General features: G+C 48.2%; 1 protein-coding gene across 2 annotated transcripts in view; it reads left to right on the top strand.

Moving 5' to 3' along the window:
* The window catches only part of Rap1gap2 (RAP1 GTPase activating protein 2), a 180,070-nt gene extending 163,570 nt beyond the window's left edge, over nt 1-16,500 (top strand). For both annotated transcript variants that reach the window (XM_077800504.1, XM_077800503.1), the window contains 6 exons: nt 8,079-8,216; nt 9,845-9,963; nt 12,997-13,110; nt 13,381-13,498; nt 13,686-13,812; nt 16,387-16,500. In XM_077800504.1, the coding sequence (XP_077656630.1) occupies nt 8,079-8,216; nt 9,845-9,963; nt 12,997-13,110; nt 13,381-13,498; nt 13,686-13,812; nt 16,387-16,481 (711 nt within the window). In that variant the 3' untranslated portion in view covers nt 16,482-16,500. The remainder of the gene's footprint in view (nt 1-8,078; nt 8,217-9,844; nt 9,964-12,996; nt 13,111-13,380; nt 13,499-13,685; nt 13,813-16,386) is intronic.
* Nucleotides 16,501-17,297: the final 797 nt, after the last annotated feature.

Below are 17,297 nucleotides of genomic sequence, written 5' to 3'. Positions count from 1 at the left end.
CTCTATTGGCCTGGATCATCTCCTCCTGGCCCAGGAGTCTGATAAGCAGGATAGGTAGAGAGTAGTCAGAGAAGATCCAGAGCCAGCAGAAATAGAGAACATTCCCACTTTCATCGGTCTCCTTTTGGGGTCAGGGTGCCCAGGGCAGGATGGCAGAAGCAAGGATACAAACACAAACCTTAGTGGTCTCCTGTAGCTGATGTGGGGTGTTGCAGCGATTCTTTCCAGCTGGCAAGGCCCTGGGGACCTAGCTGGGCTGGTGGGATGGAGATACAGGCAAATCCCTTTGGACCCTGCAAAGGGAAGAACTCTTTAACCAGAACAAGCTGCTAAAGGAAGCAGTAAGCTCTGAGTCGCTGAGCTTATTCAAGTGGAGCCTGTGCAGCCACAGAACTGGCACACAGGGCAGACAAGGCTCATCATGTACTGGATGAGCCCTTCTCGGTCCATACAGCACACACACACACACACAACCAACATGTGATTTGAGCCTGGCTGGAATCCTTTGTGGTTAGCTGGATGGTTATTTCTTATTATTTCCACTAACACACATGGGGACAGCCTGAGAGAGGCCATGGGATAGACAGACCCTTGTTTCAAACCAAGTTTTCAGATTCTTAGGTCAAGGTCCTGCTGGATTGCCCAACAGAGAGTGTTTCATAAAGCTACCATTTTGGGGGAATTTTGTCTAGGTTAAGGTTAGACCTGCCTGCTTTCAGATCTTAGCTCTACGTGGTTCTGGGTGAGATCTTTAAAGTCTCTGAGCTATAGTTTTCTTGTCAATGATAAAGGGATGATAAATTGGGTCACTGTCAGAGTTGTATGAGAATTCACAGAAACACTGACTACAACACTGTAAGTGCTCACAAGTGTGAGCTGTTATTATTATATGAAGTGAAAGCTTAATACACATGATCCTATCTTAAACCTCCAACTGCCCTCTGTTCCCTGTAGGGAAGGCTATTATTATGGGTGTAATAATTTTGGTATAATAATTCAGACTCAATTTTAATAATTACAGGTACAGTTTTATATATAAGGAAACCAAGGCTCAGAGAGGCTAATTGATTTGTCCCAAGTCATCTGGAGACAGTTGAATTCAGGTCTCCTAGATTCCAAAGCCTTGTGCTCTTAACAGCTAAGAGATACTCCCTCCTAGTTTCCGACTGTTAAGATTCCACCGACGCTGCCTGGGCCCAGGCAGGCCTGGGGTCAATCCCTCACTGCCTGGCTTGACTGCTGAGGGCAGGGCATGGCTCTGCTGGCCCTCACTGGAACCAGCTGCTGAGATTCCTCATAAGGGTGGGGGAAGGAGCCAAGTTGCTTGCCTAGGCTGGTGGGAGATTCCTGGGGCATCTGTTTTAGTCCTGATGGACAGTGGCAGCCAGGGCAAAACAGGAGAAATTGGGGGGATCGGGATGCAAGAAGGGTGAGAGAGAAAAGGAATAGGGGAGGAAAGAGGGAGCTGGGTTGGATAGCCCAGCTGAGGGAGGGGTGAATGTGCAACCAGGTAACAGGAAAACGAGCTTGGATCTGGAAAGGCAGATAAGCAGGGCCATTTAGAGATGTTTTCAAGGCTCTGGACTCTTCTAGAAGCTCTGCCCTCCTTCATATTAAGCATGTCGAAATGGTCTGTATTATATAGGGTGTTAGTCAGCTTTGTGTCACTGTGACAAAATACCTGAGAAAATCAACTTAAAGGAGAAAAGATTTATTTTGGTTCATGGTTTTAGAGATTTCGGCCCACAGTCACCTGGCTCTGTTGATTCAAGGCCAGTGTTGGGGTGGGCATGGAGGAGAGGATGTGGAGGAATAAAACTGCTCACCTCATGGCTACCAGGAAGCCTGATGGGAAGATGTGAGGATGGAGAGGGAGAGAAAGGAGACAGACAGGGGGAGGGAGAATAAAGAGGCAGGGGACAAGATATACCCTTCCAGGGCATGCACACCCCTAGGGATCTACTTTCTTGAACTGAGCCCCATCTCCTACAGTAATCCCTTCAGTTATGAACCCATCCGTGGATTAAGTTATTGATGAGATCAGAGCCCTTATGATCTGGTCACTTCCCTCAAAGCCCCACCTTGGATCATAGCCACTTTGGGGACCAAGCCCTTAACACATGAGCCTTTGGGAGACATTCCAGATCAAAACACACAGTAAATGTAATTTACGTAGGACTAACAGAATCGAGCTGAGGCTGATTTTCGAACATAATGTTGTGTTTTGTACACATTCAATGAAACATTTGTTGCTTTAATTTTTGCAAGATTCTTTTTCTATATTATAGTTAACGATTGTTTATTCATGATTTAAGTATTTTTGTAACCCGGGGAAGCTTGTAGGTTGTGGCCACTGCCCATGGCATCCAATGAATGAGATGGCCCAGGAGCTAAATATAAGTGACAGGTGTATAGGACAGTGGCCTGAGGAGGCCATTTCATCAGTCCTCAGCCTCTGACTCTAGAAACTGTTTCTAGTTTTGCTTTTTTTTTTTTCCTTCATGGGTGCATTAGGCAGGGCTATGGTGTTAGAATTGTTGGCATTCCTCATCAAGTTCCCTTCAACCTCCACAGGATCCCTCTTGAATGAAGTGGTACCTGAAAATGATTCTAGGAAGAAAACTTGGATGTTAAATCTCCTTCCTGTCAAATGCCTCGTCTTATTGGCAGATGTAACTCAATTGAGAAATGGGAACATAATTGAGAATTTTCAGGGCTGAAAGCTGCCTCGATCATTTATCCCTTCACCTGTCCCGAGGCTGCTCTTCCTCACCTTAGAGGGGCTTGGCCTGGTCTGTGCTCCAAGATGCAAACCCACCATGACCCTGGGTTGTGCTGCCTGGCACCTTGTGCCAGGGGGAGTGGTTCTTTACATCTTGATTCAGTTCCCCTGGCTGTGATTGAGGCTTTTCCTCCACAGTACTCAGACTTGTTGGTTTATGGACCTCTAGACCTGCTTTTCAAATTGAGCTGCCTGGAGGTCTTCTCAGGACCCTGCCAGTTCTACCAACTCTTTTAAATTCTTTATTTAACTTAGGTGATTTCCAGTGATAAAGACTAAGCTTTTGCAGCAATGACTCACAATGAAAAGATGTTTCTATGGAATAAGACAAGGAACATAGAATGGCACATCGTAGCCCGAGGTGGTCTGGGGACAGATTCCTGGGAATCTTGCAAGAACATTTTTTCTCTATAAAGAAGCTGTACATCATTCACCTTTGAAAGATATTGATCTCCAGAGTATTGTTCTCAAATGCCATTCTCAGCCCATGCCAGCTGTTGACAACAAGGTTTTGTGGTCTGTAATATAATGAAAAGAAAAAGGGATGATGCTTGATGTATTCATGTGACATGGGCATAAATCACGTGTGTGCCATATTTGGGGAGAAGCACCGAACTGGCCCAGCCCTCCACTGACCTCATCATATAGAACCAGAGGACAAGAGAGGACAGAACTGGGACCACGGCAAGCTGGAAGTTGTCAGGTTAATTTCTCCCAGCCTTTGAGGGACTGGGATTGTTAATGCATGGGTCTGACCTGACCCCTAGTGGCAGGAGAGGCCACACATATTCCTGGCCATGTCTCTATGGGGTCCAGGCAGTACCAGTGATAGGAGATGGAGCCCAGAAGAGCCCAGGCAGAATCCCCAGCCTTTGGCATCTCTACCCCATCCTTTCCCTCATGAGACAGGAAGCTGTGGAGTCAGGATGGTCCCACTGCCTTTGTGGGGGTCCAGTAACAGAGAGCTCAGGCTTTGCACGTGGCCCTGTTCAGCTCATGGCTTGGAACCATGTCTGTGTGAGTAGAGCTGTCAGCTTCTGCCCTGTTCCTGCCCTGCTAGAGGGGCAGAAGGCCCTGTGCCAGACCTAAGAATACTCGACATTGGAGCCATCTCGGCAGGCAGGAAGTTTGTCTCCAGGGGCTCTGTCTCTGTACTTGTCTGGTTCTGATAGGTGTGTCCCTCTTGGTGTTCATTTCCTTGATTTTTTCCCCTTAAGTTTGTTAAATGGAAATGATTCATAAAACCCACTTGCAAGGAGGTGAGGAGTGTGGTTGGCAGGGAAGGAAACTGATCCCTCTGTGAAGCGAACTGGCTCTCAAGCTCGGGGCTGAGATAAAGTGATATAATGGGCAATGAGAAAGCGATGCTGACTCCCTAATCTTACTCCCCAAAGGAGAACTTGCCCAAAGGTGAGAAGGGCAGGGATATCACAGTGACCTCGGGAAATTGATGGAATTGGAGATGACTAGCTGGGAGGATAGCAGTTTGAGGACAGCAAGGGGCAATGGTGTGAAATAACCAATAGGCTGGTCCAAGACTCTAACGTCTAGGAACTTATGTAAGATTTCAGCTTGGCACTTTCCAAAGGTCAGGCCATCCCCCACTAATACAGGCAGCTTTGAAGGCAGTGAGCAGCTGTCCCTGGAAGATGCAAGTGGAGGGTTCAGGAGCTTTGCCAGAGTGGGATGAGGGGCTGAGTGGGAGACAGTCCTCCTGGTCCCTGGAGCCCTCCTAAAGATGTGCAAAGGCTTCATGTGCCTTGCCCCTCACCTGCCTTCCTCTTTCCATAGCTGCCACTCTCCTTTCTCTTCTTCCCATTTCTCAGACTCTTCTGGCCAGTTTGGAAGGCCAGTGTGTTGATCAGTTGTCCATTAGATTGAAATGTGAAGTTCTTAAGATCATGTCCCCGAGCAGTTTCATTCAAAGCAAGCTTTATTTTAGGGCTTTGAGGTAAACTGTCACCTCTCTCTCACTAAGATTGGGACAGGAGAGCTGATCCTGAGTGTCAGGACTCATGCCAGGATTGGGCACACAGCTTTCCTGCCCTCCTGTCACAGGAAGAGCCTTGTTGTGTAGAGAAAGCATCTCAAGGAGGTACACATGCAGAGCAAAGGGAGGACTGGGTCCTAGGGAGGACCAGGTCCTCGCCCCTTCCCATGGCTGCAAGCAGCAGACCACCATCAGCCCATCCTTTCCTCAGACTTACCTCTCTGACTGACAGCAGCATCAGGGACACTTGAGGAGACAATATCCTCCCGACAGCAGCTTCTGAGGTTTGTTTTTTCAGTGGTGGGGAGGTGGCACCCTGAAACCTCCTGATTTCTAGTCATCCTTAGTTCATCAGCCAGTTGAATTATTTTTCAATCTGGAAGCCTTGGCTCCTGGCTCCATCTCTTACCCACTCTGTGGCTTGGGCACATTCACTTTTCCAAACCTTTTCTAGCCAATGTCTGCCCTCCCCGCACCTTAGCACTATAAGAGTTCAATAAGATCACATACGTGAAGCTGGTTAGACCGGATCCCATCACACAGGGCTTATTCCCCACATCAAATCCTTTCTGGGAAAGAGACAGTGAGGAATATATCAGTTTGAAGTGACTTTAATAATGCTGGTAGTGGTGGTGGTGGTAACAACACAAGAGGGCACAAGGAACATAAAGATGCTGAGATTTATGGAGCAGTCACCTCATTGAAGGAAACCCACTGTTCATTCCTGGATATGCCTCACCTTTCCTGCCCTCAGTTTCCCCAGGGGTTTCCCCAGGGACTTTACATTGCTTGGGTGATGGAGTGAATAGAACACGCTGACTGTTTCAGCCGTGTCTCAGAGACACTGTTGCTAGGCGACTCTGTTCTGTAGTCTAGAGAGGGAGAGAGATGATGTCTCTTAAGGGGCATCTTTGACTCAGACCTGAGAAGCCATATGACATCAGGAGTATGAGACTGTGGGTTCCGTGCCTTGTTCTCGGTAGCTCATCTGGGGGGCTGTCATCTTTACCACCAGCTTTCCTGGGTCTGCTTCCCTTGTCAGGATAGAAAGGCAGGCAGGCTGGGGTTCTCTGCAGTTGCCAAGCTTGGAGAATTCCTGGACTGAGAGGTTCCCAGGAGACCTGCTATTTGGCTTGGGGGCATTCTTCTTGCCATAGACTGAGCTCTTCTCTGGGTACTTCAGAGGAGGGAAGGGGTTTGTTCTTTTACTTAAGACCTCTAAGTTGGCACTTGAGGTGCATACACAGGTCTGAAGCCCATAGAGGAAGGGAGCTTCACCTTTCTGCATTGGTTTTCTGGAGCTGGAGTTGGGAACTCCCTACCTAAGTAGGAAGGCTCACATGCTAAGTCCATTTACGCGCGTACCAAGAAGACTCAGGTGACTCGGGCCTCAGTTGGTCAGAGGTGTCCAGGTTCTTCCTCTCTTTCACTTCTGCATGTCTGGTTCATCAGCTTTGTCCCTCAGCCTGGGCCCCAAGGTGGCTGCCACATGTCTCAGGTGCAGACATGTCACATCTCATTTGGGAATCACTGAGGAAGCCTTTCTCTAATGTCCCCAGTAAAGGTCCCTCATGCTCCACTGACAAGGGGATGGGTAAAGGGGTTAAGCGACTGCTTCAGACGGATCATGACTTAGTCCTGTGCCCCACAGAGGAGGAGGAGATATCGGGCCAGGTTGTGGTTCTGTCAGCAAGGGGAACTGGGGGACTGTACTTGAGTCATTAATAATATCCACACACAGAAGTCCTTGTCCTTGAGGTCCCTGGGCAGCTAATTGTAGTACCCCATAAATGCTGAGTCTTGTAACACTGCCCCAAATTTAGGAATATGTCTTAGGTACTTCTTGGTGACAGGGCCCATGTCTTATACTCCTTTAGCCTCTGGACTACAGTTCTCTTAGTTCCTGGAATGGTACTGGGCACACAGGAAGCATGGGACAATTTTTTCTTCTTAACAATAAGAATAGCCACACTTAGGAGGTAATTGTGATGCCCCAGGCTGTTCTAGGAGCCTTATGTGTTTTCTCCCAGTAACTCCATGGGGTAGGTAGCCTCCATCCCTTTTCACTGATAAGCCTTACGTATAAGCCAAGTTACTCGAGTAGGGTACCCAGTTCATGAGTGGTGGAGTAGAGAGTCCAAGTAGAAATCCTGGTGGTGCAACCCTGAGGCTTTCATGCTTTTTTTCATGCTAAGTTGCATTGCCGACTGGCTGTATTATTCAGCGACTGGGTGAGTGATCAAAGGGAGGTGACTCAGAGCTTTGGAGTCACTGGAGAGAACCTCCTCTTCCTAGAATTCTCATATCATCTTTGAAGGCTTCTGGACTAATGAGGACATCATCTATGGGGTAGCCAGAATCCACCAGGACTTCACTTGTTGGGAAATGACCCATCATTTCTCCATCATTTCTCCTCTCTGGTCTCATACAGAGCAACGCTGCCCCGTGGGGCAGCCTGAGGGGTGGCTGTCACCCCAGGTCCATCCCCCTGTGGTCTTGCTGATTTAGCTGTTCTCATCCTCACACACACTCTGACAAACCTGACCATCCCGCTTATCCTTTCCTGAGTACTGCACTGTTTTCCAGTGTGTCCCTGGCTCTTTGGTGGCCCTAGGTGGGCACGAGGCTCCAGTGACCTGAGTAGCCCCATGCCCTTCAGCATGTGCTGGGTGTAAACACACATCTCCTCTTCCAGCAGCCATCAACCGTGGGCTTGGAAAGCAGGTGTGCCTTCAGCCCCGCAGGCATGAGGAGGGCTCGATGTGAGGTTTGAGCAGATGAGCAGGACTTCCTCACAGTTCTACCAAGGATGGGTGGAGTCCCAGTTGCACAAAGCACCCTTGGGAATGACAGCAGAAAGCCCAGTGTAGACAAGTGAATGGAAGGTTAGTTTTCTGTACAAAGAATCAACCTGCAGCCAGCATCTGATTTAATGTATTTAATCCCCGCCTCGATCCTGTGTGGAATGTGTAATTCCAGTTTTCCAAGTGAGGAAGCGGTACGTCGTTTAGAGAGGTTGGTAACTGGTCTGGTGTCACACAGGATTCCCGAGCCCCGAGCCTCATTTCCTTTACCTAGAAGATGAGGATAACAACCTTGGCCCACCTTGCAGGGAGCTGGGGCACTGACTCCCATGGCCTGCTGTCTGGTGCTTTGCCAGAGCATGGGACAGAATGTGGGAAAGCACTGTGTCACCTCTGGTGACTGTGGCATGGGCCTCTGTGTCTGTGGGCACACAGGCGACTATGCCAAGGGCAGAAGGGCCAGGTGCTGACCTGCAAACCTCTGTCATCCTTCTCCTTGCAGAGGGCCATCCGTGTACGCAGCCACTCCATGGAGACCATGGTGGGCAGCCAGAGGAAGCTGCACAGTGGAGGCATTCCTGGAAGTCTCAGTGGGGGCATTGTCCACAACAGCATGGAGGTCACCAAGACTACCTTCTCGGTAAGTGTGGCCGGCCCTAGGCCAGCATGTGGACCAGGAGAGGCTCCTCACTAAACCTATGCAGGAAGGGTGCCCCTGCCCAGGCTTGGGCTAGACAACTTGAGCAGGGCAAGCTGGATGATGGAAGGAAACTGAGTCCACTTGGGGGTGACTCAGTCTCTGCCCTCTGATAATGGTTGCTTGGAGCCTTCAGTCCCAGGTGGTATCTGGAATTGGCCTGGACTAGAAGTCCCCTTGTCTTGTTCTCTGAGTTTCTTTGACAGCTGGATCTCCTCCTTTGGGCCAACCCTACATAATGGTCCTAGGGTGTGTTTCCCTGCCCAGGGGATTGGGGCCCATGACTTGGAGAGGGGTGTCCTTCCTTCGTTATTGTTAATGATAGCAGTCGCCAACCCAGCTTGCTGTGTGCTAGACTCCAGGCTAAGTAATCCATAGACAAGGTCTTTCCTGATTCCTGTTAGAGCTGCCTGAGGCAGGTCCTGAAGCCATTTCTGTTCCACATTTGAGGAAACGGAGGCTCAGAGAGGTTAAGCAATTGCTGCAAGTCACCCAGCTAAGCTGAGGAACTGGGATTTGAATGCAAGTCTTCCTGATTCAAAGTTTATCTTTTTCATCACTGTATATACAGTGACAAAGGAGAGAGGGCCCTTTGGCTTTGGTCTGTGAGCTCAGGCCCAATTGACTTACTCCAGGGCTGGGCAGGCGAGGGAACCATATTTCCAGTCCATTTGTGTAAGGCAAAATGGTTTTGGAATTGTATGTTCTAGGATTTTCTTTTCTTGTTCTTTTTCTGATAGTAGAACAAAGTTACCATAGTATTCATGATTCTAATTATAAATGGCTTTGCACAGTTAGTTTAATTTACCACACCTATTGTCATGTTCCTTTGAGAAGGTCTATGAAGTGAGCTTTCTCTGATTGAGACTGAGGCTCAGAGAGTTTTGCTATTAGCCCAGGGTTGCTCACACATGATTGGCAGAAGTTGGGGCCTGGCTTAGAAGCTCTAAAGGTTGGCTCCAGGTTCCCATTTCTCCTTCCTCATTTTCACCCTGTGAGGCTCAGCAACTGTCCTGAATCAGAAACCTCTGCTGGCTCCACAGCTCCCCTTCCATCTGGTTATTGTGACTCCTCCCAGGCTCCGTGTACTCCTGAGCAGTGGAGGGAGGGTCAGGAGCCCTTGGGTTCTTGTCCTCATCCTTCTAGTGATGTGCTGGCTGACCTCAATGAAATCGCTTCACCTTCTGGTCCTTGGCTTCCTCCCTGGTGAAATCAAGGGTTGAACCAGGGTTCTTGAGCTTTGAGGTTCTCAGTCTGTGATCCCATGAGTCATCCTGACTTTCTCAATATGTGGAGCTTTGCTGTGGTGGCCGTGACCCCACCAGGAATTCTGGTCTTCCTTGGGGCATTGCTTGGGGCCAGTGACTTGTCTTAAGAACACAGAAAAAGACTGTTGAGAGGCCTGAGCCGTGGGGTCTCAGCTCTTGTTATAGAGATCCCATCTTTCCTAGCTGCATCGCTATCTTCCAGGGTCCCCTCCAGACCAGGCAAAATTTGTAGACCAGAGAGAGGGAAGGGAAGGAGACTCGAGTCTGGGGTGGGTGCACTCACTCTGGCAGTTTTCTCCGCAGCCTCCAGCAGCAGCTGCGACAGTGAAGAACCAGTCAAGGAGCCCCATCAAGCGGCGGTCAGGGCTCTTTCCCCGTCTGCACACGGGCTCTGAAGGCCAGGGGGATGGCCGGACACGATGGTAACTGTCAGGGGCCCCCAGCTCCAGCCCAGCTGTGGGATCTGTCAGCCTTCTCCACCTTGATAGCTGTCTGATACCCCACCTTGGGAAGAGCTTAGCTCAGATTGGGGAGGAGGCTTCTCTTTAACCCTGGCTCTGCTCAGGCTCCTGCCTGGTCACTCACTCACTCAGCTTTCTATCTACTGAGTCATTTGGCCATTCTCTCCATGGATCTCCAAAGTTGTTTTTGTAGCATTTTGATCCAGGCTAGAAACATTTCCTGGGTTCTCGTCTTACAATGCTTGGTCCAGTGTACACCCCCACCCCTGCACCTTTTTACGTCACTGGGGATTGAACTCAGGGCCTTGTACATGCTAGACATGCACTCTACCACTGAGGGCTCCAAATGTCCCCTCCAATGGAAACTTTCCCTGATTGTGCCAGGCAGAGTTCATTGAACCTTCTTTTGGACTTCTAGAATGTTCTATTTTTTAAAAGTAGCTCTCATATTGCAGCATATTTAACCTGTTCTTATTAATCATCTTTCTGATCCTTTAATTGATGAACCCATTTGTTCTTTAATTCAGCAAGCAGCATTTATTGAGTGCCTGCCTTATGCTGGGCCTGGTGCTGAGTGCTGAGACAGGTGCAGTTGGACACCCAGGCCTGCCCTCTGCAGCACACAGTACTGGGAGGAAGACATTTAGATTCATTTCCAGATTTCTGGTTGTTGGCCTGTAGCCCCGGGTGATGGTACCATCCCCCAAGCTAGGTCATGCTGGACAAGGGACAGGTTTATGGAGGAGGACAAAAGGCTCTGTTTGGAACCTGCACATGTGAGTGTCATGGGCCACTCAGGAGAGATGTCCAATTCTTGAGTTTTGGAGAGAAGACCTGACTGGAGAGGAAGGAGTTGGGTGACCCTGGAATAGAGAGGCTGGTTAAAGACATGTTAATGAGTCAATATGAGTGTCCCAGGAGGGTATGTGGAGCACCAGTGTTCAAGGGCACATGGAGGACAGAGAGCCAGTGAACATGACAGGAGGAAAAGAGAGGAGAGGCTGTGGAGGTTGGGATCAGTGAAGCCAGGAGGGGGGAGATTTCATTAGTGTTGGATGTGCAGGCAAGTCTAGCACAGTGGTCTGAACCCCTGAGTGTGGCAGCGAGGCCATCAGAAGTACATTGAGGCACTTACCACCACTCGCATGGCTGTGATCAAAAAGACAGATAATAGGGCCTGGGTTGTAGCTTGGTGGTAGAGGGCTCGCCTAGCATGTGTGAGGCACTGGGTTCGATCCTCAGCACCACATAAAAATAAATAAATAAAATACAGTTATTGTGTCCATTTACAACTAAAAAATAAAAATAAAAAGGCAGATAATAATAAGTGTTAGGATGTGAAGAAATCAAGCCCTTATTCATTGCTGTTGGAATATGAAACAGTTTGACAGCTTTGGGAAACAGCCTGCAGTTCCTTGGAAGGCTAAACTAGAGTTACCCAGTAATGCCACCCTTAGTTATCTACTCAAGAGAATTGAAAACAATTGCCCATAAAAAAACGAATACACCAGCACCACTCAGTACACAAATGTTCATTGCAGCCTTATTCGAAATAGCCCAAGGTGGAAACAATCCAAATGTCCATCACTTGATAACTAGATAAATAAAATGGGGATATTATTTTCCAATGAAAACAACTAAAATTCTGATGCAGGCTATCACATAGTGAACTTTTGAAAACATTATGCTCAGTGAAAGAAGCTAGACATAAAGACCATACCGCATTATATGATTTCATTTATATGAAATGTCCAGATTAGCAAATCCATAGACAGAAAGTAAGTTAGTGGTTGGAGGAGAGTGGGGGCAAGAGAGATAGACAGTGACTGCAAATGGAGCCAAGGTTTCTTTTGGGAGGTCTAAGAATTAGACCTCTTAATCATTGGTAATGATTACACAATTCTGTGAATATACTAAAAACCATTTAATTGTCTACTTTAAATGAGTTGTATGGTATGTGTATTGTGTCTCAATGATACTATTTTTTAAATATATTTTTTAAGTTATAGATGGACACAATATCTTTATTTTGTTTATTTTTATTTTTTTATGTGGTGCTGAGGATCGAACCCAGTGCCTCACATGTGTGAGGTGGGCGCTCTGCCACTGAGCCACAACCCCAGCCCTCAATGATACTGTTATTAAAAAAAAGTGCATTGCTGGTCATGATGGTGCATGCCTATATGCCCAGTGATTAGGAGGCTGAGGCAGGAGAATTGCAAGTTCGAGGTCAGCCTTAGCAACTTAGCATGGCCATCAGCAACTTAATGAGACCCTTTCTCAAAATAAAAAAATAAAAAGGGCTGAGGATGTAGCTCAGTGGTAAAGTCCCCCTGGGTTCAATCTCCAGTCCCCTTTCCTCCTTCCCCTTAAAAAAAAAAAGGTTCATTGAGAACAAAGCTATTGTGTATTGTGTACTTAACAGCTGGCACAGGGTAAATGGTCTCTACTAAACTTTGAGATAAGGGAACTTCTGGACTCTTGGGCCAAGAGTAGCCCTTTGCTCTCTAATACCCAGACCTACTATCTCACATAGATCCAGGGGCCTCATATTATAGTGTGTATACAGGGTGTCCCCCAGAGTCACACAACAGATGGTCCCCCTGGAACCTTCCAGGAATCCATGCATATTGGATTGTTTCCTGTATAGACTCTACTCTGTTTCCTGTGGGGCCCTTTCTCAACTCATAGCTTTGCCTGGTGGGACAGCCAGCTTGGGTGAGGGGTAGACTTGGGCTGGAGCCAGGGTTCCTGTTTGATGGGCCTGGACTCTTACCCATGAACCTAGAGTGGGCTTTTCTGTAAGGGAACACAAAACCCTGTTGGCTGTTGTAGTCTCAGGGGCTCAGGTGAGAAAGGAAGTCCTGGTAGCCATGCTTTAAAGGTAGGAGTCTGCTGAACCCCACAGTTAGAACTCTGTCTCGGACTTGGGGGTGGACTGGCATGTTGGGAGCTGGCTCCATGGTATCACTCTCTTCATTCTCATTCCCTCAGTGACAGTGCATCCAGCACCCCCAAGACCCCAGATGGCGGACACTCTTCTCAGGAGATAAAGTCTGAGACCTCATCCAATCCCAGCTCTCCGGAAATATGCCCCAATAAAGAGAAGTAAGAAAGTGAGGGTGAAGGAAAGGCTGGCTTTCCTCATTTGGAGTCCCGGTACATGGGCTTCTGCCTCTAGGCAAGCTGAGAGTCTGTTTCCTCTGGAACTTTCTGGAACACAAAGATTGGCGGGGGAGGGGGGCACAGGAATTATTGTGGGCAAGTTCAAGTCTCAGCTGGGCCTGTTCCATTCTCCATCTGGGAAGGGCCTGAGGGCTGAACAGGGTCTTGGTGTCCTTGGTGACTGGGGCTGGCCTCACTTCCTGTTCCCTGCAGGCCCTTCATAAAGTTGAAGGAGAACGGCCGGGCCAACATCTCCCGCTCCTCCTCCAGCACCAGCAGCTTCAGCAGCACTGCAGGAGAGGGCGAAGCCATGGAGGAGTGTGACAGTGGGGTAAGTGTGCCCATTCCAACCTGTGGAGGTCGTCCCGGGACTGAGACAGCAGAAAGGAAAGAGCAGGTCCACAGGTGTAGGAGGCTCTGGACTTGTGGGGGTCCTATCTCAGGCCTCTCTGGGCACGGGACCCTGTGGGGCTTCTGAGGGTGCACCGACCTCTCTCACCCAGTCTCTCTCTCCCCAGAGCAGCCAGCCGTCCACAACCTCACCTTTCAAGCAGGAGGTGTTTGTCTACAGCCCGTCCGCGAGCAGCGAGAACCCCAGCCTGGGGGCAGCTGCCACCCCCATCATCATGAGCCGGAGTCCAACGGGTCAGTGGCTTTTGGTGGTGTTTGCAATGTGGCTGGAGGGGTTGTGTGTGTAATGTGGCTGGGAGGGCAGGATGTGCCTTGATCACTATTCATGTGGTATGTGCCCCAGGCATGCTGGTCTGGCCAGTTCCTGTCCACCTCTGAGATGTCAGCCCTTCAGCCTACCAGCTCTTTTAATCTGTCCATCAACCTTAAGTAGCCTGTGTTCTTATTTTCTTTTTATGTATGGAAACTGAGGCTCCAAGAGTTCAGTGATCTGCGGGAGAATCCATAATTGAGGAGCTAGGATTATGGGGTTAGAAAGCTGAGTGTGCTCCCTACCTTTGATGCTACCCCATCAGCCATCCCGGGCCCCTCTGTCATGGCTTTGATCCTGATGATACAAGGCTAAGAGGGAGGAGCAGCATGTGAGAAGGCTAGAGGAAATGAGAGACTTGGCATTGTAGAACCTTATGTGATTCAGTGCAGCTGGAATTCATGGGGAGGTGTGAGAGAGGAGAGACAGGCTGCATGCAGAAGTCACAGGTGGGCTGCCAGGAGATTCTGGTGGGAATTGTAGTGCTGTCACTCCTGGAGGGGTCTCAAGCCTTGAAGGTCTTAAGTAGAAAAGTGCCATCTGGAGTTGAGAAAGAGCATTTTGGCTGCTGCATGCTGAGTATGGAAAGGTTGACAGGGAGCTCGAGCAGGGAGGGGGAACAGAAGGAGCACAGTAGGGCGGTGGAAGGAGATGAGGCCCCAGAGAGGATGGGAGAGGATTTCAAGGAGGTAAAATCTACTAGGCTTAGTAGTGGGAATTGTGGGAGAACAGGCCTTTTGAGGTTTTGGGATCCCTGCAGTTGGGCAGAGTAAGAGGCCCCAGCTCTGGAACAGGGGAAAGAGCAGGCTCTGAGAGCTATCTAAGTGGCCCTGTGTGATAGGCACTGTCTATCCAGGTGGGTATTGTGGGTGCCCAGAAATCAAAGTCTTTGAGGCAGGCAGCACAGCATGGGGAACGCAAAGGACTCTGGAGCTTTCATGCAAAGCCTTTATCTGCCACTCGCTGGTGATGTGACATTGGGCAAGTCACTAGATTTATGCTTATAAGGGACATAGAACTATTAAGCCAAGTGTGTTTTAAACGATTGGGATAGAACAGTAATGTGATCAGTTGTCTTAGGTGGGGTCAGATTTGCTCCCCAGGGAACCTTTGGCAATGTCTGGACACATTTTTGGTTTTCATGATTGTGGAAGGGGGGACCCTATGATAACTAGGTAGTTAGGGATGCTGCTGTACAATGTACCCAACCCCCAACAAAGGGTTATCTTGCTCAAAATGGAATAGTTTGAGAAATTCTATCTAAACATTAGGGACACAGGGTCAGTGGGCTGTTACAGTGGTTTCAGCCAAAAATACATCTGGGGTTCTCATGGCGAAGGTGTGTTGGTGAGAGGGTCAGCAATGTCAAAGGGAAGATATAGGGAAGATCATGGTCAAGAGCAAGTGATCTTTTATCTTAGTGTTTCCCAGTTAATGGAGCAGTTCATGCCTTCCTCTCATTCACCTCCCGTCTGAAGCTGGGTTCTAATCAGACAGGCCCACCTTTCTGAACCTCCATTTCCTCCTCTCTAAAATGGAATAGTTATACACATTCCTGGATTTTTAAGGGTTAGTTAGTTAAATGTTGATGGAATGAATGAAAGAATCTATAGCCAAACCCAGTGCCTATGTGGCACTAAACAAATATCAAAATGAATAATATGTGGAGTAAGAGAAGCTTATGGAGAGTCTACGACATATTGAAGGTCACTCAGGGCAAAAGGGAACCTGGATCACGTCTGGTAACTCTTGTCTAGTGCTTATTGCACCTTCCGGTGATGAAAAAATATGGTTCTGACGTGAATATTGACTGATATTATCATTTATATTAACCAGTACTTTATATTAAGAGAACTTCAGCCATTTGTTAAGGTCATGAGCAACGTTTTTACTGAGTCAGATAATAAGTTTCAAATATCAGAAGAGTATTTACCCAGTCTTTTGGCACTATTCACAATGAAATGGCTGTAGGCACAGCACATTTTCAAATATAATCCACATGATTACTTTCTTCATTAGTTTCTTAAGTCTAGACAACAAAACAATAAATCATGCCTGATTTGTAGCATTTGCCAGTTGATCTCAAGCTATCTCCATGATGTCCTTGAACATGGCCTGGGAAGAAGTACAATTCACTCCCGTGGGGTGTTTCTGTCATGGATACAATGGATGCAAAAGTATAGACAATAGTAAAATCTAGTAAAATAGTGAGGACATGATGAATTTTGAGTATTTATTCCTTTTTGTTGAATATAATTTATTTACTCAAAAGCTTTTATCATTTAATTTTTAAAACTCTCTTGTGTTTAACAACCAGCTCACACCATCTCTACAAGTTTAAGAGTTGGCTCTGGTGCATGTTCACATGGGCTACTATGCCTTGAGGCAAGGCAGGGAGGCCCCTTTCTCCTGGCTTCCCCAGACAGTCTATCTCTCCATTCAGTTCACGTGACCTCTGCCGTTCCATCTCCTTTTCATGGACATTCTTCTTTTCTTAGATGGCAAAAGCAGAAACTCCCCAAGATCAAACCTGAAATTCCGCTTTGATAAGCTCAGCCATGCCAGCTCCAGTGCGGTAAGGATCTGCGTGTGAGGACCACCCCCGATTCCAGCCTCCTCCAAAAGCCAGCTTTCTTTCCTGTGGGCTGGAAGGGGAGCATGTCTCAGATATCACATGGTGGTTCCCTGAGAGGGGAAGGGGGGTTCTTGTCAGATCTGGGGGTGATACCACCTGTCCCCCCATGGTGTAGGCATCAACCAGGGGTTCATCAGCTACCTTTGCCATACCTTTCACATTTGAGCCACCATTGGACACACACAGCTGTGTCCAGATCTGCAATGTGAACCACTGTCTCCTGGGGCCCCTGTCCCTTCCTAAGCTCACCAGATTGTTGAGAGGAGAGTGTGCAGAGGCTGCAGGCGGAGCAGATTGCTATTTTGTTATTTAAAACTCTTGTATGAATGTTTCTTGAAACAGGGTCACTAATGGAAAGTGGAGTCCTTTGCCTGTCCAAGGTAAGTATTTGTTTTGCAGTGGCCACAAGGAGAGTTGTGTATTCCTTTCAGATCAGGGTACCAGCTAGGTGTAGTGGCACACGCCTGTAATGTCAACGACCTGGGAGGCTGAGGCAGGAAGATCACAAATTCAAGGCCAGGTTCAGCAACTTAGTGAGACCTTCAGCAACTCAGCAAGACCCTGTCTCAGAATGAAAAATAATAAGGGCTGGGAAAGTTGCTCAGTGGTTGAGTACCCCTGGGTTTAATCCCCAGGAGCAACCCCCATCAGAAAAAAAGATCAGGGTGTTGGTGACCTTATGACCTGAGAAGGGTCATAGAGATGCTACCAGCTGGGGAGGTCCACACAGTGGCCTTATCTCCAAACATCCATGATGGACTTCCCCAAGTCTAT

Source organism: Urocitellus parryii, chromosome 7 (genome assembly GCF_045843805.1).
Source record: "Urocitellus parryii isolate mUroPar1 chromosome 7, mUroPar1.hap1, whole genome shotgun sequence".
NCBI lineage: Eukaryota > Metazoa > Chordata > Mammalia > Rodentia > Sciuridae > Urocitellus > Urocitellus parryii.
This window is presented reverse-complemented; position numbering and strand designations above follow the sequence as displayed.